Raw genomic sequence first — 24,853 nt, 5'->3', positions numbered from 1 at the left:
CAGAACCTTTCCCCAGCTGTTTGCATCCAGCTCTGCCCTTTCTCCATGCACCAGATGCTTTCTGGTTCCTCTTTGCGTGCTCCTCAGCCCTGCACAGCCAGAGGTTTGCCAGAGCAGCAAGGCAGGAACACCAAAGCCAAACCCAAGCGCCGGTGAAATGCCTTTCAGCAGTGCTCAGCAGGGAAAAGGGGAGCTGGGAGAAGGTGCAGCTCAAAATCCCGAAACCTGACCCAAAGTGGGGAGGTCCAGCTGGCCCAGAAGCACCCCCTGTCCCCTTCCTGCTCACCCATGGAGCAGGAGCAGTGTTCCCTTGTGGTCCAGGGCACCAGTTAGTCCCTGGTCATAACAAAATGCAAGCAGCAAGCAGACAACTTGCAGCAACTCCGGTGCTTCTGGGCCGATCCAAGAGCCTGAAGCTTTATGACAGCGCTGGAAAGCTCTGGTCGGCATAATTTAGGAAAATCCCTCTTTTGTCTCGTGGAAAGTGCGAGTGCGTTCACATCCAAGCACTGTGAGCAGGAGAGGCAGAACAAGTCGGCGGAAGGCAGGCAGAGGCATCTGCAGCGCCGCTACCTGATTTATCCCTGCGTCTGCGCTGGCCTGGCTGCAGCACGGCACGTTGCAGAGCACCCGTGCTTGTTTAGTCTGTATGGGAGCACAAATCACGGCACTATGTCATCGCTCTGCCAGGGTCTGGATTTCATTAGGAGCCACATGATCGGCTCAGGCTGCTGCTCGGGGATGGCCGCGCTCCCCCTGCACTGCGCAGGACGCGGAGGCGATGGCTGGGGCACAGCACGCAGCTTGCTCCTTGCCTTCAGGTGAGGGCCAGCAGTGGTGGGACAGGACTGCAGCAGCAGGGAGAGCACAGAGAGCAGCCCGGCAGTCTCCACAACGTGGGGTGGTCTCCCTGGGACGTCTGGAGACCCTGATGATATCCTCAGGGCAAGGGAGAGTGCTTGCAAGTGTGCCCTGGGCCTGAGGACGGAAGGGGCTGGCTGCAGGGCTTGCAGCTTTCATAGCCCTTGCAGCCCACTGAATCCTTTGCATCCTTTGTGCCACTCACAGCCCTTGCACCCCCCGGAGCCCAGTGCATCCTTTGCACCCCATTGTAGCTCTTGCACCCTGCACGCCCCTTGCAGCCCCTGCACAACTCCCAGGCAGGCCTGCGTGCTTCTCCCTCTCACCCACCTCCTTCCCAGGTACCCTGCAGCGACCCCAGAGCACCCAAGGCAGCGAGGAGCCCAGAGCATCACTTGCAGACTACTTGGGATTGTAAGAACGAGTCACCCAGACCTGAGGGGGGTCAGGGACACCCGCTCGGGCTGCTGAGTCCCAACCAACATCAGCTTGTCCAGCTCTCCACCCGCTGTGGTACCTCCAGTCCCAGGCAGGGCAGGGCTGCAGCCCCCAGCTGCGTCAGCCTGGATGTTTCTCGTGGCATGAGCTGTTCAGCTCCAGGGGAGAAAGCTCTGGCATGAAGACCCCATGCTCCCCCCCAAAAAATAACACTCAGACCAGGCAGGTAGGATCCCCCTAAATCCAGATCTTATTTTAGCTACAGCTCAGGCTGAAATTCCCCATTCGGATGTTCAGCTCCTGAGGCCATAGCAGGGGAACACACTCACTCCGCAGCACTTGTCAAGTTTGGATAAATCCAGAGAGCCTGAGGGGGTGGCTATGAGGCTCCTGCAGTCCCCCCCTCACCCAGGGGATGAGTGCCAGTGAGGCTGAGGCCAGCTGAAAGGTTACAGTGGCAGCAGGAGGAAGGCAGGGAGCAGGGGCTGGGTGGCAAAGCCACCACCAAGAGCGACCATACGGAGCAGAGCAGGCAGGCAGCGAGCACAGGATGAGAACAGAGGGGTGGAGGGACAGAGGGACAAGAGGGGGATCTCAGCTGGGCACAAACCAAGCTCGTGGTGGCCAACACATCCCTGGGCAGAGCTGGTGCCGAATCCCCAGTCTCTGTCACGGCTAGCCAAACCCGTAGCCGTGCCTTGGAGAGGAAGGCTGCGGGCAGGTTGCTCTCCGAAACGCAGCCCTTCTGAGCCCAGAGGATCTGCATCACTTCCCCTCCACCTCTACTGAGAAGTCTTTGGGCTTCTTGCTTACAGCAGTAAAGCAACATCTTGTGCAAATGCCGCAGTGCAGCTGCCTCTTTTGGCACAGCGGGCTGCCCGGTGAAGCCCTGCAGCCGTTCTCAGCTCCAGCTCGGTGACTCAGAGCCACAGCGATGTGGCTGCTGCCCCGCGGGGACACCGGGCTCTGGCAGCCGTCCCCTGCGGATGGCTCTGCGCTCAGGTTTCTCTGGAGGATTGCTCCTAATTGCAACGTTCTCCAGTTGCTAAAATGAGTCGTTGCACTTCATGCGTGTACACGTTTCGCTCCCTCTGCCTTGCCCGTTTGAATTGGGATCTCAGCAGTCCTGCACAGGCAAACCTGCCCTTCGGGGAAAGGTAATGACCAGGCTCCCTGCCCTAAATGTGCAGGGAGCACTGGACACCTGTGCAAATCCAGCCTGGGGACCTCGCTGCCCTGGGAGATGTGTCCTTGGGTGAGTGACCTGCTGGGAGCAAGGTGCTCTGGCAGTGCTGCACCCCATGGGAGCACCCCTGGGGCAGTGGCAAGACAAGCAGTTCTGTCAGCACAGCATCCCTTGAGCCCTCTGGATGTCCCTGCAAGCCCCGTGACTCAATGCAAGGCTTTAGGATGCACAGCCACACATGGGAAGGTCCCGTGCTTCCTCATCCCATGCTGCACCCCCTGAGCCCCCTGACCCTTGCCCCAGCTGCTCGGGAAATCACTGCTGATGCCCCCCACCACCTGATTGAGTACTCCCACCCCAACGTGAGCCCACACCTCAGCTCAGGGCATGCTCCTTGCCCATGTGCAGTGCCCTCATCCCCATGCCCATGGTCTCACGCAGCCCCCCAGCAGGGCCCTGGCCCCCAGCTCCAGCTCCATCCCCCTGGCTGGCTTGCTGCAGCGCCTGCCCCGCATCGCTCTGGGTGCCTCCCAGCCCAGCACAAAGGCAGCGTTGGCCCCACGCACCCCGAGCCCGCTGCCTCGTGGCGTGCACACCGGCTCAAATATCCGCGCCGGTTCCCACAAGCAGCCCAGCCTTTCCAAGACAGCCTGAGAGCTGGGAGGAGACAGCGCCCCGAGCCTGCCAGACTAATGAGAAGCGCATGGGACCCACATCTGTTAGCAATTGAGCAGGGAGCAGCGTTGGGAACGGAGGAAGCACATATTTCCTGCAGCACAAAGGAAGGGAGAGGAATGTCCACAGCAGAGCAGAGCAACGTGGGGGCCCCAGGGTGCAGGGCCCTCCCACACACGGTGACTGCAGCCCCCTCCCTCCACCAGCTCAGCCAAGGCTCCTTCGATAGGGGTTGGGGCATAAAGGCACAAGGGGCATTAAATCCGCAGAGGGTCACAGCGCCGATGGGCTGAGGCTTCCCCTTGAAAGAGCATTGGAAAGAGGGTGGAAAAGACAGAGCTGGTGAAGCAGCTTTATGGGCTGGAGAGTTCAAGACAGGGGCAGCTCCATGACAAGTGAGACATGCTTGGGAGAGGGACAAGGCAGGCTGCATTCAGGGCTGTCCTCTGCAGCAGCGGGCCCACACGTCTGGTGCTGGTACCAGGTGGAGTCCTGGCCCCATTACAGGGCAGGCGAGGCTGCTGAAGGGTTTGCAGGCTGCATGGCCAGGGGATGGATGCCCTGACATGGCCAGAGAGAAACAGGCCCCTGGCACAGCAAAATGCTGCCTGGTTGGGATGCAGATGGGGGAAGGGCAAAGATCGAGACATCCAAAGTTGCTCAATTCCAGCTGCATCTCATCCCAGGAGGAAGCTGATTCAACAGTTCAAGACGGTTCAAGTCCCTGCCAGCTGGTGCACAGCAGGAGCCCTGCTCTGCAGGGCTGTTTGTGACAACCTTGATGGCATGGGGACACCAGAGCATGGGCCACATCACGGCCACGGCCACCTCCAGGGCTGTGCTGATGCAAGGCTCCAGGCTGTGCTCAGCAGCCCACCGGTGGCTGCTCGAGCAGAGCTGGTGCAAGAAGAGCACAGCAGCGAGCAGTGCCAATGGCACAGCCGCAGCACGCGGGGAGCAGGAGGCTACGAGGACCCAGCACAGGGATGGGAGCGCATCACAGCAGGGCTCCAGCCCTGTACAGCTTGCTCCAAGTGCCCAAACTCGCACATCAAGCAAGAGCTGTTATTAAATACTTGTGGCAGAGAATGGTAAGGTTTTGGGGGCTGAGCTAATAGACTAGCAGTGCTTTTATGCTGGTATTCCATGCTGCCCCAGCCGGAGCCAAGCACCACGGCTAATACCTTTTAATTAAAAGCCCGTGTTTTCCATTCCCTGGAACCTCAGCAGGCTGTAACCAGCCGGGCTCTGCGCCACGGCTCTGCCTCTGGCAGCTGCAGCTCAGCAAAAACGGTTTGGCAGCTCCTGAGAACGGGGTTAGGAAAATGTAGGTTGATTTGCTTGTTAAAAATACACTGCAGCCTTTTCCCAGAGACACTGCTGCACCGCTGCAGCCAAGCAGGGGAAGAGCAGGACAGACGGACACAGCAGAGTTAACTGTACAAAGCATTGGTCTAAGCAGCCCAGAGGCAGAGGGATCTGTAATCAGCCCACCAAAAGCCTCTCCAGGACCTGGGATTTAGGGATCACCATCCTTGGGTAGAAATATGAGGCAACCAACCAACCAAAAAAAAAAAAAAAAAAAAAAAAAAAGGACAATTTATATTCAGGGACATTCTAGGGATGCCCAATTTCTCTGGAGAGGCTAAGTATTCTTCTCTAAAGTGGACATTTCTACTCCCCTCGAATATACAATGCAGTTCTTGTAAGCTTTGAAGCAATATTAAATATTACACTTCTTAAGCTTTTTAATGCATTTCAGTGTATCTTTCATTTTGCTAACTCAAGTCAGGAATCTCTTCATGTGTACCACTGAAATTAATTTGAAACTCAGCCTTGCCTTACAAGAAACCTATTAAATATTGATCTCATTACCTGCACAAAAGTGCTCACAAAAAGAAAATATTTTCACTCCAACAGTGCATTTGAAGTTGAAATGAACTTAATAAATTCCATGTGTTTTAAGAAATTAAAAGAGCGAGGATCTGAAGACATTTCCCATACCCTCACAACACAGCTATAGCAGTCTGATCGCTCCCTCCTCAATGCTCCCCTAGTCAGTCCTCAAACAGCTTCCTCGCCCTTTCTTGCTCCAGCATTGTAATGATTATAACGATTTCTTTAACAAAAATACATCCTGTGTTTTTGTAGAGAAGGAAGGGCAGCAGCTCCCATTCAGGGAGGAGGAAGAGTTCTGCACTCTCGAAGATCAGCCGTGGTTTCTGGGCACTGGCAGATGCTCGGCACCTTTTGGTCCCAGCAGAGTGTACCAACAGGCCTCAGAATGGCCGCATAGTCATTGCTGCCAAGCTCACATACCTGACAGCAACGCTGAAGATTTTTTGACAGATGAAGTGATTGGAAACACTTCTAACAGCCTACACGATGCAGCACTGGGATACTTTGAACGCGCTCTCCAGTACTGGGCAGCATATGAGACAAACCAGGAGCTCACAGAAAATGTGTTCTCATTTTTGAGAAGGACTGTCGGTATCCTGAACCGCTTTAAAATACACCTCCAGACTCTAATGCTTTGGTGTTTTATTTTGGTTTGGTTTGGTTTGGTTTTTGACCTTGTTAGCTCTTTACATTTTGAACCACCCCCAGAGCAGCACCATAGCTGTCCCCAAAATAACCGAGCAGGTCAGGGCTCATTCCCACAGCAAGTGTGTAACAACAAGCAGCTCTCAGATAAACTTCCCTGTTTCTGGGGTTTGAAAACTCTGTGGTAACCAACGAGCAGGAAGCACTTGTCTGTAAGTCCACAGCTATTTTCTTAATGATAACAAGCTGAATATGAGCCAGCAGCGTGTCCTGGGCCCACCGTACCCTGGGGTGCATTGAGCATGGCATTGCAGTCGGTTGAGGGAGGTGATTGTCTCACTCTGCTCTGCTCTGTGTGGCCTCACCTCGAGCACTGTGTGCAGTTCTGGGCACCACAGTACAAAAGGGACGTGAAACTGTTGGAGAGTGTCCAGAGGAGGGCTACAAAGATAGTGAAGGGCCTAGAGGGGAAGATTTATGGAGTGGCTGAGGGCACTGGGCCTGTTCAGCCTGGAGGAAGCTGAGGGGGTGGACCTCATCAAGGCCTACAGCTTCCTCACGAGGGCAATTGGAGGGGCAGGTGACCTATTCTCTGTAAACAGCAGTGATAGGACCCACAGGAATGGTGTCAAGCTGAGGCAGGGAAGGTTCAGGCTGGACATTAGGAAGAGGCTCTTCACCCAGAGGGTGGTTGCACACTGGAACAGGCTTGCTAGGGACGTTGTCATGGCACTAAGCCTGTTGGAATTTAATCAGTGTTTGGACTGTGCACTTAGTCGCACGGTCTGAATTTTTGGGTAGAACTGCATGGAGCCAGGGGTTGTGCATCAGTGATCCTTGTGGGTCCCTTCCAACTCGGGATATTCTATGATTCTGTGACTCTATGACTCTGCACCCACTTGGGCGCAGCCGGAGCTCGGGCACCGCGCGCCTCCGTGCCGATAGGGCGCGATATCGCGCGATAGCACCCGATATCGTGCGATACCGTCCCTCCGGCTTCCCCAGGCCCTCGGCACTCGGGAGCTCCCCGACGGGGCCCCGCCAGGCTCCGCCCGCTTCACCGCTGGCGCCTGCGCCGGGGAGCGGAGGCCGGGACCGGGGCGGAGCGGGGCCGAGGGGGGCCATGGAGCGGTTCGGGGGCGGTGGGTACGAGGCGGCGGCGGCGGAGCTGTCCCGGCAGCAGGAGCGGCATTACCGGCTGCTCTCCGAGCTGCAGGCGCTCGTGAAGGCGCTGCCAAGGTGTGTGGGGCGGGACAGGTCGATATCGGTATCGATATCGGTATCGATATCGGTATTGGTGCCGGTTCTGACCCGCACCGCACCCCGCCAGCTCCTGCCAGCAGCGGCTCTCCTACACGACGCTGAGCGACCTGGCGCTGGCGCTGCTGGACGGGACCGTGTTCGAGATCGTGCAGGGGCTGCTGGAGATCCAGCACCTCACCGAGAAGAACCTCTACAGCCAGCGCCTCAAGCTGCACAGCGAGCACCGCGGTCAGCGGGGTGCCAGGAAAGGGCTGGGGGGGGGGTGATGGGGACACTGGGAGGGGTGATGGGGACACTGGGGGTCGAGGAGGGTGATGGGGACACTGGGGGGGGGTGGTGGGGACACAGCCCTGTGGCAATGAGGGTAGGTGGTGGAGGCACTGGGGGAACTGGGTGAACTGGGGAGGGTCACTGAGGAGGGGGGAGGGTGATGGGGACACAGGGGGGGTGATGGGGACACTGGGGGTCAAGGAGGGTGATGGGGATGCTGGGGGGGTGATGGGGACACTGGGGGTCGAGGAGGGTGATGGGGACACTGGTGGGGGGAGAGGGTGATGGGGACACAGCCCTGTGGCACTTTGAGGGTAGGCGGTGAAGGCACTGGGGGAACTGGGTGAACTGGGGGGGTCGCTGAGGAGAGGGGCCTGGGGCACCAGGGGCTGCACGGGGAGGCTGGGAAGCCAGGAGTGGGGCTTCAGAGCGGGGCACTGGGACACTGTGGGGACAGGGCAGGAGGGAGGGAGGAAGGAGGGGATGTGGTAGCTGCAGGGTCCTGACCCTGTTCCCCAAGCAGGGCTGAAGCAGGAGCTCTTCCACCGGCACAAGGAGGCCCAGCAGTGCTGCAGGCCGCACAACCTGCCGATCCTCCGTGCCGCCCAGCAGCGGGAGATGGAGGTAAGGGGCGAGCAAGCAGGCACAGTTTCCCTCGGTACCCTTCACAGTGTCTCCTTTCCTGGGACTTACGGCTGTTTTGCTGCAAGGCTGTGCCTAGCTGTCCCACCCAAGGAGCTGTTGCTGTTGCAGGGGGCGTCACAGTGCTTGGCACGTCCAAAGGGTTTATTTAGTCCTCCTTGAAGCCTTGGAAGCTGCCAGCCATCCTGTCTGGCCATGCTCACAGACCCCTGGGCTCTCTGCTCCAGCTGGATGGTCCTCTTTCTGGCCCCTTTGACCCCTCAGTCCTTTCTGACAGACTAGACGACTGCCCGAGGCTATTGCTGTCTAGCGCAGTTAGAGCCCAGACCTGATCTGACAATTATGGAAGCTGAGGAACCTGCTCTAAAAGAGCAAGGCCTTCTCCACAATATGCTAACGAGTCTGTTTGCTATATTACAAGCTTAAGCCTGCATCTGGATAGACAGCAAGTTGATGCAAAATATAAACATGCATAAAATATACCACTATGTGTTAGAAAGTGAGAAAGCAGAGAACACTCAAAACTCGTGTTTTACTTAGTTACACTGATAAGGAAGAAATAACCTAAGATAACTAAAACCAAAAATTGATTCTTACTGTTTCTCAAGGCATTTCTAGAAAGGATCTTCAGCGTGAGTGGTAAATTCAGTCCCAAGGGTCTGAAAGTCATCTTACCTATACATTATAAAACTGTCTCTATCTTATCACTAAAGTAAGGGAAATTACAAGTAGCTAGTTTTCTTAATTCATATAATTGAAATGTATGCATGAAATTACTTTACTACGTGTAAGGCAAATGCATAACTGTTTAAAGGTAAGCGATTTTCTGACCTTTGTACATAACAACCGTGGTATTAGAGCTCACTGTTGGATCTTTTGTTTTCACTTCCCTCATTTCGTACTGAGATGACTAAAGCCAGTGTGGACCTATATTAGACATTCTGTGTCTGCATAACTTGCACTTGCAGCATAGCAGTAAGTAATGATCTATATTGCTGATTCTAAAGCATTTTTAATATTGTATTTGCTCAGTGGACTTGATTCACATTAGATCATAATCATCCATATTATGTGTTTTGTTTTTGCTTTTATTATATCATGCACAACTTCCTACATATTTTTACCTTCCCCATGCCTTTTTGTGTTATTTATTCCTCTGTCAGGAGGAAGTTACTGAATTTACTTCTTCCCTTTTATACGTGCTGTTATTCTCTGACAGAATAACTGCTCTGTTATTCTAAACTCTGTAGAGCATTTTGGGAATAGGTCAGTAATCTTAGCAACAATTGCTGCATTTCTAATCAGACCTGCTCTCTGTGGTTAAAGGTTTTGAAGACCAGTTCTTGTGAAATAGCTTGGGACCAGTCACAGGAGGGACAATACAAGTTGTAGTTTCTAGATGTCCAGCTTCCTAATGGAATTTGTAGCACTTAAAATCTTGGCCTTGCCTACCAGCCACTTGAGCTGAAGCTTATGTTTAAGCCTTACTTTCTCTGAGTCTTTGGTACTTTTCTGTACGTCTACCCTAAACAGTATGCAGGTAACTAAATCTCATTTAAAGAGATTTTTCAAGCCCAAGGACTGGCAAATCACTTCTTCAGCACCGGACTAAGTGAAGACAGTGGTGTGGTACCTACTCCTTTGTTCCAAGGCCATCAGGAAGAAGGAAAGTCCTTGGGGAATGTGGGAGCCAAAGGATTTGAATCTTCCACAGACAAGGATTATGAGCCTTCCAGACTAAAGAATTTATAAACACAGTTTTCTTAGGTTCGTGGGATAGTTAACGTTGGAAGGGACCTCAGGAGGTGTCTGATCCAAACTCCTGCTCAAAGCAGAGTAAGCTCTGAGGCTGCTTCAACTTGTTCACAGTTTGTCCAGTCAGGTTTTTGAAACCCCCTTTGTTTGGGTCAGGCCTTTTGCAGACAGCAGCTAATATTTTCATGCTACAGGACTAAGGCCACTGTCATTCAGATTCTGGCTTTTCCACAGGACTTATAGAACTTGTCCTCCCTTTCAGATGGATCTGCCCAGGCCTTTTAAACCACAGTTGTTGACACAGGAAATCCCAGACCTAGTGACTTCTCCCTCTCTGTGCAGTGAGGATTATTTACTGCTCTGAATGTCTCTAGCTAAATGCTTGCCTTTGTTTACCATGTTACAAAGGAGCAACATTGCATGAGTAAAATGTTTAAACTTGTCATCTAGTCCTTACATGAGAAGGAGCCTTCCTTTATGTTTAGAGCAGATTTGGTGTTTCCTGACTTTCCCTGTGTCTTGAGAAGGAAGGCTGTTTTATAGTGCAGCCCAGTAAGATTTTATTGCCTTAGCAGTGCACATATGTGGCTTTTTGTTGGATCTGGGCTCTCCCCAACCTCTGCAATCCTTCTGCTTTGTTCTGCCCTCTCTAAAAGTGTTCCTTTTAGCCAAGTAGGTTGATATTTTCTCCATAAGTGACTAGCCAAGCCCACTTCTGCAGCTAGCAGAATATAGTAGCCTCTGTAGAGCATGCTCTCAACACTTGATTTCCAGTGTGCCTCTGAAGTAGCAAATGATCACTGTGTTCCAGCTAGAGAGGATAACTTACACCCCACCATTACACTGCGTGTCTGTGGCAAGTGAGTTCCTGCTCTGCCATCCTGTGCTTAGGCAGTGAACTCATACCTTTACATTGCTCTGTTCTTCCATTCATTCTTCTGAGGTAATGCAGTTTTCTGCAAAGGCAAGGCAGGAGGGATCTGCTGGTATGGCTACTTGGAAAGTGTTTGTTTGATGATATCCTTCATCTGCCAGAAATAGAGCCCCAGCATACTGTAGTTCCAAGCAAAGCTTCAACTTGCTGTTGTCCATCCAAAATAAGCTGAGTTTCCTATTGCAAAGCTAGGAGTTGAGGAGCTCGACTCCTTAATCAATAAATGGGAACTGGGTCTACTGTAAATCTCCAGCTCTGTACATGTTTGTGCTCAGAGAACATGGAGGCATCTGAACTGGCTCTGTGGTGATTTTCTGTGGCTTTTCTTCCTGCAGCATCATCAGTGCTGCGAGGGATATGTGTTTTTTGGACTACGGACTTCTTTAGCACACGTGCTGCTGGAGTACTCAGCTACATCCTGCTGCCCCTAAGGAAAAGTTATTCAGATTGTGATCTGTTGCTCATGGTCTCTTTTTTAGCCTCAGAATGCACATAAACTAGGCTAGTACCAGCTGTTTCCCTGCTCTTTCATGAGAGGTAGCTTGCTATAAGGCATGGCAGTCACTCAAGTAAGATCTGAGGCCGTGCTTGCTGCCCTCTACTGTCCTTGGAAGAGTCTAGGCCGGAGTTTAGAGTCACAGTTGGAATTCTTGAGGATCTAGTAGCTCTTTGGTTTTGGTAAAAGACTTAGAGATGAGAAAAATATACGAGGGAGGTGAATAATCCACTCTTCTGCTGCATATCATCACCTCAGGCTGTGGAGCAACGAATTCGAGAGGAACAGCGAATGATGGATGAGAAAATTGTCTTGGAACTGGACCAAAAAGTGATAGACCAGCAGAGCACTCTGGAGAAGGCGGGGGTATCAGGCTTCTACATCACCACCAACCCACAGGTAGGTTTGTGGTTAAGCAGCGAGTGTAAGATCTGGCAGTGCTCTTGTGCTAACATTTTTTTTTATTGATTTTTTTAAAATCTTACTCTATTAATGAATTCTGAATTGCTGGCTGAAGAAGAATGATCAGTCCTTTGCCTCATCAGCTGATGTGTAATGTGCTCTGGGCAGGCCAGGTAGTGGGTTTGAAGCAACAGAAACCCGTTAGAGAGGGCAATATCCCCAACCTTCTGCAGTGTTTTTCCCACTGTGGATGGAAGAAACATTGTGCCAACAGCCTGCAGTCCTGTGACCCTTGAACAGGTCCATGGAATACTGAAATAAATGGATAAGTAGGTTTGTCATTTTTGCGATTAGCTTAGCTATATAAATTGCCTTCAATAATTCTTATTTTTTTAAAAGGCATCTCATTAATTCTTGCCTGTGACTTACTGGAGATAGTTGTATCAGACTGTGATAAGAGAATTGTTCTATGTTTCTCCAGTGCTCTTAAAACTTGAGAGCAGTTGCCTAGCTTTTTGTTGTTGTTGTTGTTGTTTTTCTTCTGTTTTCCAACACCACAGGAATGGAAAACTGAAAATTCCAAAGTCTCATTATGATGCCACTGAAGTTTGCAGAGAATGTGGGAACAGACTATTCTTAACTGTTTTTTTTTCAGCTGATTAAATTTAGCTTTGATAAAAACCTACTAGAGAGAAAAGTTGGCTTACACTAAGTTAGTTAAACAGCGATTTTCTAAAACTCACAAGATTCCTGCTTGTGTAGCCTTGAATAAGTCCCTTTTTTTTTTTTTCTTATGCCACTATTACTCATACTGAAAGCAGCTCTTTGTCTCCCCTCCTGCCCCTACCTTTTATGTCATTTTTGTAAGTAGTAACTCTTACCAGGGTTCCTATTTGCTGTTCTTATTTATGTTTGCCTTTATGGTAGCTGGTAAACCAGACCTTGACTTGCATCTATGAATGCTGCCATCATACAAGAAATCACTGCTGAAATCTGTTGTTCTTCATACATTTCCATCAGCAGATGTGTTCTTCCCAGTCTGTTATATAAACTGCCTGTTTATGCTGTTGATATATATATATATATATATATGTATTTACAAAAATAGGTTTTTATTTCCATAACGTAACATCTACAAGCCTGCGTCACAGAACCAGGGTTTACTGAATTAGATAATCTGCCATGTGCAGGGGTAATACAGTCTGTTTGCTAAGTGGCTTGTGAGATAAATTTGAGTGAAGAACAAGCAGATGGCAAGGGGAGTATAAGGAAGCAATAAGCTGATGCTGGTGATTGTAGGGGATGGTGATCTCAACTGAGTGGCAGTCACAGAAAAAGGAGTTTCTGAAGAATGAAAGGGGATTGTATACACCAGCACAGCAGTGTGTTGCATGTACCTTAGAAGAAACCAGTTGGAAAGCACACAAAGTATTTCCTCCTGCTTCCTTCCCTTGTCTCCTGTAAAAGGATCAGGCACTGGAGTTGTTCAAGAACAATGGAGGGGAGCTGTGCCTACCTGGAGAACCTCCCCCAGAGTGTGTGGCTCTGTGTGTGCAAGGGGACACTGTTGCTCTCCTCCACTGAAGGCTGTGTGGTAGAAAAGGGAAAACCTTAAACTGGCCAGCCTGACAGCCCTCACTGGATTTATTGTTCAACAACTGTCAAGAAGAAAGAACCTTTTTTAACCAGTAACAATTTGTAAAGCACTGGGATTCCTGATGCAGCTATAGTTTGCAGCAGATTTAAGTTATTAATGCCTTGTGTTTTGTAGAAACACTTAAGATTAAGCCCTTGTTTTGCATCTGCAAGCTTTTTCTCTTGTTCCCTTAGGACTACTCGTTCTTGAGTGGGTGGTACAAACCAGTCCTTTCTGCTTCCTGCATAAGGGTATGGGATCATTTTATTCGTGCAAAAATATCTTTTTTTTGCTTTACAGGAGCTGACTTTACAGATGAACTTGCTGGAACTGATTCGGAAGTTACAGCAGAAGGAATCTGAGTCAGAGAAGGCCTTCTCTTGAACAAGCAAATCTGCTGTTTACTTTCCAGAGTTTTCTTCTGAATTCCCTCTAAAGAATAGGCTGTTAATGCATTTGCTGTATATTATATAAGGAAGGGGTTACTGGTCTGCAGCTGTAGAAGAAATAGCTGTGTCCCTTAGGAAACCTCTAGAGATGGGAGAAGCAGACCTCCAGAGCAGAGTCCGAAGCAGGAGAGCTTCAGACTGCCTTTCTACTCCTCAAAACAAGATGCATGTTGCAGTTCCTGCGGCATTGCAAAGTGTCACTAAGACAAGAGGTGACCGAGGGCGTTAATCTGCCACGTTACAGCCTGCAGTGTCACTGAGGCAGTCTACTAAGTCAAGAGAGACTGTTGTAGGCATCAAGTCAGCAAACCCAAACCACTGATGTATGGATGTTCTCTGTTATCCAGGGGAGTGAAGCTGAATTTGTGAGGAGTGTAATCTCCAAATTACAATCTCTTCTTCTGAGTCAAGGAGGAATGAGTGTCTCTGATAAGGGGTGGAAGATGTGAGCAGCTGTCCTATCAGACAGGAAGCAAAGCATTCCAATACCTTCCGGTGCAGCCTTAGTGTGCAGATAGCTGGCGGGTGGGCGAGAAAAAAAAAAGTTTATCTACAAGAAGATGCATTTGTGTGTGCTGAGGCAGAAACGACATCCTAAACAGGCAGACCCCTTACAGAGAGACATTTAGGCAGTTAACAGTATAGGCTTCTCCTCTGACTTTTATTAAGGGAGGCCTCTGTCCACCTGCACTGGACTGTGACGTGATGTCAGTGGTGTTTCCACCCGAGTCAGATAGCAGAAAAGGCTTCAGAGCTTTTGCTTTGTTACTTCAAAACAGTTTCCAAATGGATAGAAATAAAATATTGTGTACAGCCTCCTGGGGCTGCAGCTTTTTTAAATGTCAGCAATCACACAGTTTTTCCATCCTTGCTAGATAAGCATGGGTTTGGGGCTTCACTAGATTAAAGCTAGAGAGCTGGAGAGTTCCTAAGAACTTTTAGGGCTGAGCTGATTTACTCTTGGTTGCATCCCCCAGACTTGGTCCACAGGAAGAATCTGAGCACTTGCTGAGAGCTTGGTTAAAAGACATTGCACATCACCTGACACCAGCACATTTCTTGCACACCTGAAGCAATGTTGGGACCTCACAGGAAATGGGATGGGCAAGGCAGAGACTGAAAGCAGTTGCTTTCTTCATGGATGAACAGCCCTTCAAGCCAGAGCAGCTGCTGGGGATGGATCAAGGACTCTTACCAAAGTGTGTTCAAGGGCTTTGATTACACAAAGATCATTGTTGAAGGGTTCTCTAGCATTCCTATAGCAAAGGATTGTATTTGGGAGACTTCTTTGTGTTACTGTTTGCTCTTGCCTGCATCCTTTGCTATTGCTACCTCTTTTCACAGTAGAAGGCAGTGTTAGAAGGTTCAGAATGCTGTTAATTGCTGAAGCTGGGAAATGTGTCACTTCTGTAAGCCCTTAGGTTCTTATGAAAGCAGATCACTAAAGCCATGGGGGTTTTCAGCAAATTGGGACCATCCCCAGCTGAAGCAAGGAAACTGCAAAGGTGTTGGGAGACTTTGTGGGTGGTGTTTCAGTAGGGTGAGGTGGTGGTGTTGCCTGCTGATGTATGCAAATGCAACAGCATTCTGATTTTCCGCAACGCTGTGAGAAGCAAAGAGGCTTTTGCAAATTCAGGGCTGAGGCACGCTCCCATATCCATCATGACTTTCCCCCCACAGCATCATGCTACTGCAGTTCAGTGATTGGAGACAGAAGGTGTATCTCTTGTGGGGTCACTATCCCCAGTTGGAAAGTAGGTTGATGTGGGAATTGCCCTGTTGCAGAATCCCCAGGAATTACCATGAATTTTGTATCTACTTGACCCTCAGCCCTGCACTCAGCTGCTAAAACATCAAGGCTTTGCTGCCCTCTGCCCCAGGCTGCCTTTCTCCGGTGTTTAGGAACCTGGTTTGGTGGGTGATACTGGCAGCAGGGGAATGGTTGGACCAGATGATCTGGGAGGTCTTTTCCAACCTTAATGATTCTGTGATCAGCGCCTGGCAGGCTGCTCCAGTGGTACCATGACAACGGCAGCAGAGCTCCAGCGGGAGCACTTGGGCTTCATGCTCCCACCATCTGGTTTCAGCAGCCTACGGCTCTGCCAGGCAAACAATCCAAGCTGAAATTTTCCATGTCTGCGGTCTGCCTCAGGTTGTGCTTTAGAGGGACTTTCTGAGCAAGGTGGAGGGTGACGGAGCGCTCCGACATGGTTAATCGGTTGAAAAGATTTATTTTAAGAGAATAAATCATCTGGGATAGCTCGTGATCAAGGGAGCGTTTGATCAGCCCAGTTTCAGTGGAGGAAAATTTAGTCAGCCCCCACATGAAGCATTACTAGGAGGTATAAGGCTGAGAATAGGCAGATATTCAATTTATTTTTTTTTCAGCTGCAAGTTTTCCTTCTCTCTCCAGCCCCCCACATCAGTGCATTTGTGTCACTAGAGGGTGACACCTTCCTACAGGGTGATGCCTTTCCTGCCTGGTAGGTGAGGGAAAGGCTGTTGTAGTCTGCCCAGACTTAAGCAAAGTCTTTGACACGGTCTCCCACAGTATTCTGGAGAAGCGGGCAGCCCATGGCCTGGAAATGAGCCTGCAGTGTGCCCAGGGGGGCAAGAAGGCCAACGGCATCCTGGCTTGTGTCAGGAATAGTGAAGGCAGTAAGGCCAGGGAGGTGATTGTGCCCCTGTACTCAGCTCTGGTGAGGCCGCACCTCGAGTGCTGGGTTCAGCTTTGGGCCCCTCACTACAAGAAGGACATTGAGGCCCTGAAATGTGTCCAGAGAAGGGCTGCGAGGCTGGTGAAGGGCTTGGAGCACAAGTCCTGTGAGGAGCAGCTGAGGGAACTGGGGGTGTTTGGTCTGGAGAAGAGGCTTAGGGCAGAGCTCATTGCTCTCTACAACTACCTGAAAGGAAGGTGTGGGGAGCTGGGGGTCGGCCTCTCCTCACAGATAACTAATGATAGAACGAGAGGGAATGGCCTCAAGTTGAGCCACAGGAGGTTCAAGTTGGAAATTATAAGAATTTTTTTCTCAGAAAGAGCAGTTGGGCATTGGAATGAGTTGCCCAGGGAGGTGGTGGAGTCACCGTCCCTGGGGGTGATCAAGGAGAGGTTGGACGTGGTGCTTGGGGACATGGTTGAGATTAGTAGTAGGGGTATGGTTGGACCAGGTGAGCTTGGAGGGCTTTTCCAGTCTTGATTCTATGCAGAGCTGGCCTTGGCCCTGTTTCTGTAGTGGCAGCGTTTCTGCCCGTGGTATTTGGGCTGGAGTCAAATCTTGTGAGAGTAATCCAAAGGAGCTGATCTGGCTGGAAATGCTAAAACAGATTATGGGCTTTCAGCTGACTCAGCTCCTGTGCAGCCCCAGAGCCCTCAATCGGCCATACAGGTGCCATAGGAACACACAGCTGGGGGCCTTCTGCACCTTTGGTTGCAGCTCAGGTGGCTTCAGCCACCCACAAAGCTGGGCCTTAAGCTCTGCTGAAGTCTCAACGCATGCCAGAAGCTGTGTGGAGAGGGGATGCACGAGCAGACTGAGCTACCTGTTCATTTGACAGCAGGTGAGCAAATGGAGAGCTGCTGTGCCAGCCCTGTGTTTACTCATGAGCTAGAGAAAGGTCGATAAGCAATGATAGGAAGGGACAAGGCCCATTTCCTGGTGCTTTGTTCTATGCTTTGCTGAGCTGAATGGGAGGATAGCAAGGTCCCCTACAAAGGAGGAGGTATGTTGAGCATGGATAGAAGTGGATTTATGCACGTGGGAGCACTTAGTTTCAAATGACAGGCTCCAAGTTGACTGTTACCACTGGGTATTTAGGGTGGTGACTGACAGGTCCATACAAACATCAGCTTTCATGCTCAGTCGCCATCAAATGGCACATCAGGAAGTATTAGGATGGAAGCAGAGAAGAAAATGAAAACCATTTTGTTGCCGTGAAGCCACTGGTGCACCAACACCCAAACCCTGCCCCCTTCATTCCCAGAGTGCAGCAGAGCTGGAAAATGTTCTGTGAAAGGCAGTGGGGCCTGAAGCACCTTCCACCTCCATTCCTCCAGCTGGAAACAGTGCCCAAGAGGGGTCAGGGCTCAGATAAAACCACAGGAGGGGAGCTTCACTCTCTTCAAACAAAAGGAGTGTTACATAAAGCCTGTAAAAGGCAGGTTGGGGTGGAACAGGGTTGTTTGTGTGCTGGGCAGCAGAGCTAGGAAGCTCCTTGCTGCAGGGGCTGGGGGTGCAGAGGATTTACGCTGCTTCTAGAGGAGTTGGGGCAGTTCTGGAGAAGAGGAATCACGCGTCTCAGTCTCTCTGCTGGACTCTGGGTACCCTTTCACTGAGGTCTCTGCGCTCTTCTGCAGGCACTGCTTTTTGCTTCGCAGCATCACTGCGAGCAGGATGGGCTGGTCCAAAACCCTCCTGCCCCTGCAGCCCCTCCAGCTGCTTTCCCTTACTCCTTCCTCTCCGTGGGGCAGAGCCGAGCGTGGGGACGATCCCAGCCACCCGGCCAGGAGCTCCGGAGCATGGGGAGGCCAGAGACAAAATCCCCCCTGGATAGCAGCGGGGCGGACAAGAGCAGCCATTCAGCCCTTCGCCCCATCGGCTGCGTTCGTCTCCCGGGTTTTGGGACCACATCTCCATCCTCGGCTGCCGCCCACCTCTGATGGGGACAAAAGAGGGGGGGACAACGGCAGCGACCCGGGCGCTGCGGGGCTCCCCCCGCCACCTCCCGCAGCCGGGGACCCGCCCGCTGCCGGGGCCGCGCCGGCCTCCGCCCTTCCGCGGGGCTGGACCGGGCGGGGCTGAATCGGATCGGATCGGATCGAGTTGGATCGGATCGGGTTGGGTTGGATCGGATCGGATCGGCTCGGAGCAGGTGCGGAGCTCCGGGGGCGCAGGGGCCGCCCGCGGCAGGTGAGCGGGGCCGGGTTTAAAGCGGGGGCTCCCCCCCGGTGGCAGCGCCGTGAGCGTGGTTCCCCACGGAGCCTCTCCCCCCCCTTAGGGTTAGGGGTGCTGGGGAGACCTTCCTACGGCCTGGGAGGTTTTGGGGAGCGGTGTCTGCTGAGCACCGTGGTTTGGGGATGGCTCGGTGGGCAGCTCGAGGTGGTGGGATTCGGGAGGGGGGCAGCTGGAAGCAGGGAGCAGCTCGTGGATGTCGGGCTACCTGCAAGACCCCAGAGGGTCCCCAGCTCTGCATCGTGCTCTGCCAGGTGTGGATGTCTCTCTCCTGGTCTGGAGAGGACACCCACGGCCTTATTTTGCTGTGCTCGGCCTCTCCATACCTCCTGCTGCTTCTCCCTGTCGTGCCTGGGCTTTCCCCGGGGAAGCAGTGAGTTGCTGGGGAGGGACAGACCCTGCAAAATCCCTCGGTGGGCTCCTGGCATGCCAAGGTTTCCCCTGGGAAGGGAGGTGCTTAGTGAGCCAGGGGGGAAGCAGCAGAGAAACCTTCAGCGTGGCCCTGAGTTGCTTGGTTTGGAATTATTATTATTTTTTTTTTAGCACAGCTCTATTTTCAAATAGGAAAGGTGGGGAAGTGCTGCCCTTGAGGTGCTGCAATTATCTGCTTGCCTCACCGGCATGTCACTGGGGCATGGGCAGCTGGCTCTGGTGGCCCTGCAGGAGGCTGTGGGGCGGTGCTGGGTGCTGACCCCACCACACTCTCTATTTGGAGCCAGCAGGTCCAAATCTGGGGAAGCATGCCTGGTGACTTTTCTACCCTGTCCCCAACTCTCCTGGGTTTGGCCAAGGTGCAGGATCCGGGCAGAGAGGGTGCTGGGGCTGAGCAAAATCCTGCAGGGTTTTTGCAGCAGAATGCAACCCGAGCATTTTGGAGCTGCTGCCACCAGGGCTCCTGATGCTTTCCTGCTCCCCCTCTAGGTCTCCGAGCAGGGCATCGCTGCCTCAGAGCCCTCGTCCTGCCGGAGAGCAGGGCTCGGTGCCTGCAGGATGGCGAGATGGCTGCCTCGCTCCGCGGACCTGACCCGCTTCTGCCAGAAACTCAACCGAGTGAAGACCTTGGAGGATGACATGATGGAGACGTCCTTCAACAGATGCCTTTCCACCATCGACTTGACGCTACTGGGCATCGGGGGCATGGTGGGCTCTGGGCTGTACGTCCTCACAGGCACCGTGGCCAAGGAGATGGCTGGCCCCGCTGTCATCGTCTCCTTCATCATCGCCGGCTTCGCCTCGCTCCTGGCTGCTCTCTGCTACGCCGAGTTTGGGGCCCGGGTACCCAAGACGGGCTCTGCCTACATGTTCACCTACGTGTCCGTGGGGGAGATTTGGGCGTTTCTCATCGGCTGGAACGTGCTGCTGGAGTACATGATCGGGGGCGCAGCGGTGGCCAGGGCCTGGAGCGGCTACCTGGACTCCATCTTCAACCACAAAATTAAGAACTTCACTGAGACCCACATCGGCACCTGGCAGGTTCCCTTCCTAGCCCACTACCCAGACTTCCTGGCGGCCACCATCCTGCTGGTGGCCACTGCCTTCATTTCCTTTGGGGCCAAAGTGTCCTCCTGGCTCAACCACGTCTTCTCAGCTGTCAGCATAGGCGTCATCCTCTTCATTCTCATCATGGGCTTTGTCCTCGCACAGCCCAAGAACTGGGGTGCCCAGGAGGGAGGCTTTGCCCCGTACGGATTGTCAGGGATCATGGCTGGCACAGCCACCTGCTTCTACGCCTTCGTGGGCTTTGATGTTATCGCAGCCTCCAGTGAAGAAGCCAGGAACCCGCAGAAGGCTGTCCCCAGGGCCATAGCGTTCTCCTTGGGGTTGGCCACCGGCGCCTACATCCTTGTGTCCATGGTGCTGACGCTGATGGTGCCCTGGCACACTCTGGACCCTGACTCTGCCCTGGCTGATGCATTTTACAGGAGAGGCTACTCCTGGGCAGGATTTCTGGTAGCCACTGGCTCCATCTGCGGTGAGTACGCACCGGCTGGTGGAGGTGGGAGCGTACAGACCGGGGGCTGGGAGGTGGGGTGGTTTGGGCAATGCACCCAATCTCACGTGGGTTCCCTTCCTCTGCCTGTCCCTCAGCAATGAACACGGTCCTGCTGAGCAACCTCTTCTCCCTGCCACGCATCGTCTACGCCATGGCCGAGGACGGGCTCTTCTTCCAGGTCTTCTCCCGAGTGCACCCCCGCACGCAGGTGCCCGTCATCGGCATTGTGGTCTTCGGGTTCCTCATGGCCCTGCTGGCCCTCGTCTTTGACCTGGAGGCCCTGGTGCAGTTCCTGTCCATCGGCACGCTGCTTGCCTACACCTTTGTGGCTGCCAGCATCATCGTGCTGCGCTTCCAGCAGCAGAAGGCAGGCGCCCCCACGCAGCCCGCTGGCAGCCGGCCCAGCCCCGAGCCCCGCGAGGGCCCCGCCACCGGCGAGCTGAAGGAGTACGAGTCCTTCTCCGACAAGCTCCAGCTGGTGGATAGAGACAAGAGCAAAGAGCACCGGGAGCCGGGGCAGCTGAAGGCAGCTTTCGAGCCCTACCTGGAGTTCCTCAGCGACTTCTACCCGGGCGAGGTGGTCACGGTGGCTGTGGTGACCCTGATGGTGTCTGCCGTCTGCCTCTGCTCCATCTTGGTGTTTGGCAACACCCACCTCCACCTGCCCACCTGGAGTTACTCCCTGCTGCTGGTCCTCTTCAGCCTGGGTTTCCTGCTCAGCCTCCTCCTCATCTGGGTGCACGAGCAGCAGCGCAGCACGCAGACCTTCCAGGTAGGTTTGGGGGCCGTGGGCTGGGATGAGGCAGGGTGTGAGCAGTGCTGCCAGACCCTGGAGAGGCTGTGGTCACCCTGACCTGGTAAAAACACTGCAGCTGGTGGCTGTGTCCTGAGAGCAGATGTGCCCAGGTTGTGCTGGGATGGGTGTCCTCCCTGTCCCTTTGATGGGGAGCTGCCCTCGAGGGTCACTGCTGCCTTCCAGCATTCCTCCCCGTGTCCTCTGCATGTCCTGGCACTCCTCCTGCTCATCACAGGTACCCCTCGAGCAGTCCAGGCATCTGGAAGGCAGTGTTGTTGCTCCCTGCCTGTGTTATCTAGCCAGGACCCTGTTGTCTCTGGATTGCACTGGGTCTGCTTTGGTCCTCGTTCCCCAGCCTACCCTTCCAGCCTGGCATACAGCCAGGAAAAAAAGGTTCTCAGAAAGCCCCAGTGACCAGGTACAAGTTGTCGTTCCCCACATTTGCTTGCCAGTGCCATTCTGTCTCTGCGGTTGTAAGGACAAGGACACGGCCCTACAACGCAGCAGCTGTGCCTGTTCCTGGCAGGTCGCTCACCGATGGCTCTGGTTCTCTTGCAGATCCCCCTGGTGCCCCTGTCCCCAGCACTGAGCATCGTCCTCAATATTTATCTCATGCTGAAGCTCAGCTACGTGACGTGGCTTCGCTTCACAGTCTGGCTTATTTTAGGTGAGTGCTCTCATGGCAGCATGATCCCTGGGAGCCCGTGCTCCCTTCTGGGGAGAGGGAAGTGCCTGGTGTGGCCCTGGGGAGCAGGAGCAGGGCAGCAGTGGCCTCCCTGCTTTAAGCATCCCCTGTCGCATCCAGCAGAAATCTTCTGCATCACTCCTTCAGCACGTGGCACTGACCGGAGTCATCTCCAGACAGGGGAAATCCTGGTTTCCTCCACTCATGCAAGGAGAATCCCCGGAATATCTCGGCCCAATCTGCCTGCAGGCCCCCCTGACATTGGAGATGTGTCCAGCACAGGGCCCAGCAGCTTTAGCACCACTGGGACTGGGCCACCAGGCTTGTGTCTGCCCGGACAGTGGGCACAGCACTGGCTTACCTGGGAGTGGGGGGCACCACCTGGGCTAGTGATGGTCCTGGGGCTTCGTGGGGTGGTCAGGGGGCAGAGGGCAGACCCGGAGCCCTGCTGCTTCGGGTCTTCCTCCTCCTCTGCTGCAGCCACTGCTCTCCATCTCCTTCTGCAGGCCTTCTCGTCTACTTTGGCTATGGCATCTGGCACAGCAAGGAGAACCTGCGGGAGCCCCAGCTGCAGCGTGTCAGCGCCCACTACGTGGTGTTCCCCAGTGGCAGCCTGGAGGAGACGGTGCAAGCGGTCCAGCCCAGCCCTCAGCCCGCTGCTGGGCTGCCAGACACGGACACCGATGAGGCCAAGAGATGACGCCCCAGGGGAGGGGGCAGCTGGGTGGCCACAGCTCTGGAAATGCCTGCCCCCACCCCACGACAAAGCCAGGGACCCCCTTCTGCCCGGTCCCCTGGGTGCGTGGCTCCGTCCAGGGAAGGCACGGGGACACTCGCCCTTCCCTGTGTGCTTACTGCAGAGTGTGGGGGGCTGGCTGCCTCCATCCCCAGCCCTGGAGCCGTGGCTCTTGGCCCCCAAAACCTAGTGCCTGCCATGCCAACGGGGAGCCTCGTACCTGCCGCCGTCCCCTGCGCGCACCCAGGGGCTGTGCAGCAAATCTCCCTTCTGCTGCCCTGTCCCCACAGCCCTGCACAGCCGGGGACACCGGGGCTGGGCCAGACAGCCCCGTGCTGCCCATCCCAGGCCTGATCCTGGTTCTTTCTGCAGCCCTGTGCTACCTGCAGCAGGAGATGGCTGTCCCCTTGGCTGCCCCCACCTCTCCAGGGGCTGCTCTCCTGAAATACCAGGGCTGCGGGAGCTGCAAGGAGCAGCTGGGGCTGTGTGAGCTGGAGAAGGGCTGTGGCAGGGTGCAGGCACCTCCTTCCAAGCCAGGACCATGGGAAAGCCAGCGTGGCTTGCATGGTAGGAGCCCTGCTGCCTCTTCACAGCTGCTGGTGCCTGCTGGTTTGGGGTGTGCTGGAGGCTGGCGGCCACACCAGGCAGACTGGGAGCCCGATTCCAAGGTCCTGTCGGGACAGACTTTTGCCCGGCCCTACAGGAGGGGTGGGCACTCAGGATCTTGTCCCCTGAGGTGCCAGCAGCCTCCCTGGGAGCCTCCCAGCTCCCCCCTTCCTCTGCGCTCCAGCAGCTCATCCTGCACCATCACCTACATGGACACAGGCTTTTGCTGGCTCCTGGTGGCTCAGGAAGGGCTCTGGGGGCGCTTTTTGGTGTCAGCTCCTGCCCTGCACATGTCCCTGAGCGGTGGTGTTGGTGGTAGGGGGTCCCAGCACCCACCTGGCAAGGATGCTGTACTGGGCAATCCCTGCCTGAAGCTGAAGGTATCGGGGTTTTGGCATGTTTCAAAAGAGGCTGCTGATCCGCCAGGCCTCCAGCATGCACACCCTGCCCTGCCCTGCTGTAGGGTGGGTGTGCAGCATCCCCTGCATCCCCCCGTGGGGTCAGCCCTGCCCTGGCAGGGAGCTGGTTCCCATTGCTCATCCCATCACACCCAGGGGTGCAGGGGCTCTGTGCAATCTGATGGCTCCTCGGTGACCCCCCCCCACTCAGTGGCACAAATCTGCTGGCCCTGCCCATGTCCTGCTTGCCCCCTGCACTGTTGCTGCTGCCTTGGGGGGGGGGGGCTGCTGTGTCCCCACCGTGCTGCAGCCCTGCTTGGCACCTCTGTGTAGTGGCTTGTGAGCAATGGGCTGACTCAGTCACCCTCATAAACACTGGTTCTGCAATGGCTCTGTGTGTGTGTGTGTGCTGTATGTCCCCCATAGCCCGCCTCTGGAAGCTGCTTCCCCAGCAGGAAAGCCCCCAGAAGCTTGGGCAAGGGGAGTTCTGCACCACCTGTGAGAGCCTGAACCCCTTTGTCAGCTGTAAGGATGATGTTGAGCAGGGAAGTGTCCTGGCACCAAGGCAGAGGCTTTAATGCTGCCAAAAGTCATGACCTGAGCTGATGAGAGAACTTGTGAATCAGTGTAAATAATGTGAATTAAAAAGTCACAAGATAGCCTGTCTGGCCCCAGCCTCACCATCGTTTGCTAGTGAAGTTCCTTTCCCTGATAAGAAAGTGACTCTTAATTTAAAAAAAAAATAATAATAAATATTCAGCAGCTATCTGGGGAGGCAGATAGCTTTAAGTCTCCTTATCATTTGTTTCCTCTTAACCTCCACTATAAATCTATTGTCTTCAAGATAAAGGCCAGCAGACAAAACAACAGCAAGATATCAGGGAGGGAGCCTGGCACAGGTTCGCCTGACCAGGAGAGAAGTAGAACTGGCAGAGCAGAAGAGGATCAGTTTTCTGTTCTCTTTTGTAAGAAAGGTGCTGTCACTCCGTGATATACACTCAGTGGTGGCGGGCTGAGCTCACCCTGCATGGGTGGTGTTTGGTACAGCTTCATCTGCCGTGATGACCTCAGTGATGCCAAAGGAGCCACTAAGCCACTGCTGCTTAACCTAGTTAAAAACGTTTATTTGTAAAAATGCA

At 53.7% G+C, this 24,853-nt stretch overlaps 2 protein-coding genes across 3 annotated transcripts; both read left to right on the top strand.

Moving 5' to 3' along the window:
* Positions 1-6,827: 6,827 nt before the first annotated feature.
* Positions 6,828-14,391, top strand: LOC116496251 (protein DGCR6). The gene is made up of 5 exons (XM_032199197.1): positions 6,828-6,943; positions 7,035-7,195; positions 7,761-7,861; positions 11,323-11,463; positions 13,403-14,391. Exons 1-5 carry the CDS (start codon positions 6,828-6,830, stop codon positions 13,484-13,486), a joined length of 603 nt encoding a protein of 200 aa, XP_032055088.1. The 3' UTR covers positions 13,487-14,391.
* A 3,985-nt stretch (positions 14,392-18,376) lies between these two features.
* On the top strand, positions 18,377-23,089 carry SLC7A4 (solute carrier family 7 member 4). Of its 2 annotated transcripts, none has more exons than XM_032199406.1 (5): positions 18,377-18,458; positions 19,422-20,472; positions 20,589-21,265; positions 21,848-21,956; positions 22,481-23,089. In XM_032199406.1, the coding sequence occupies exons 2-5, from the start codon at positions 19,491-19,493 to the stop codon at positions 22,672-22,674; spliced, it is 1,962 nt and encodes a 653-aa protein (XP_032055297.1). In that variant the 5' UTR covers positions 18,377-18,458; positions 19,422-19,490; the 3' UTR covers positions 22,675-23,089. The 2 variants fall into 2 exon arrangements, with proteins under 2 accessions (XP_032055297.1, XP_032055298.1); XM_032199407.1 differs by having other exon boundaries at positions 18,385-18,420.
* The last annotated feature ends 1,764 nt before the right edge of the window (positions 23,090-24,853 follow it).

The sequence above is a fragment of the Aythya fuligula genome, chromosome 17, assembly GCF_009819795.1.
Source record: "Aythya fuligula isolate bAytFul2 chromosome 17, bAytFul2.pri, whole genome shotgun sequence".
NCBI classification, from domain to species: domain Eukaryota; kingdom Metazoa; phylum Chordata; class Aves; order Anseriformes; family Anatidae; genus Aythya; species Aythya fuligula.
This window is presented reverse-complemented; position numbering and strand designations above follow the sequence as displayed.

Excerpts from the sequence above, each read along its gene's own strand:
- LOC116496251 (XM_032199197.1), top strand. The coding sequence starts at position 6,828 with ATGGAGCGGTTCGGGGGCGGTGGGTACGAGGCGGCGGCGGCGGAGCTG. Across the intron at positions 6,944-7,034 it reads CTCGTGAAGGCGCTGCCAAG|CTCCTGCCAGCAGCGGCTCT; the intron begins GTGTGTGGGGCG and ends GCACCCCGCCAG. Across the intron at positions 7,196-7,760 it reads GCTGCACAGCGAGCACCGCG|GGCTGAAGCAGGAGCTCTTC; the intron begins GTCAGCGGGGTG and ends TTCCCCAAGCAG.
- SLC7A4 (XM_032199406.1), top strand. The coding sequence starts at position 19,491 with ATGGCGAGATGGCTGCCTCGCTCCGCGGACCTGACCCGCTTCTGCCAG. Across the intron at positions 20,473-20,588 it reads AGCCACTGGCTCCATCTGCG|CAATGAACACGGTCCTGCTG; the intron begins GTGAGTACGCAC and ends CCTGTCCCTCAG. Across the intron at positions 21,266-21,847 it reads GCAGCACGCAGACCTTCCAG|ATCCCCCTGGTGCCCCTGTC; the intron begins GTAGGTTTGGGG and ends GTTCTCTTGCAG.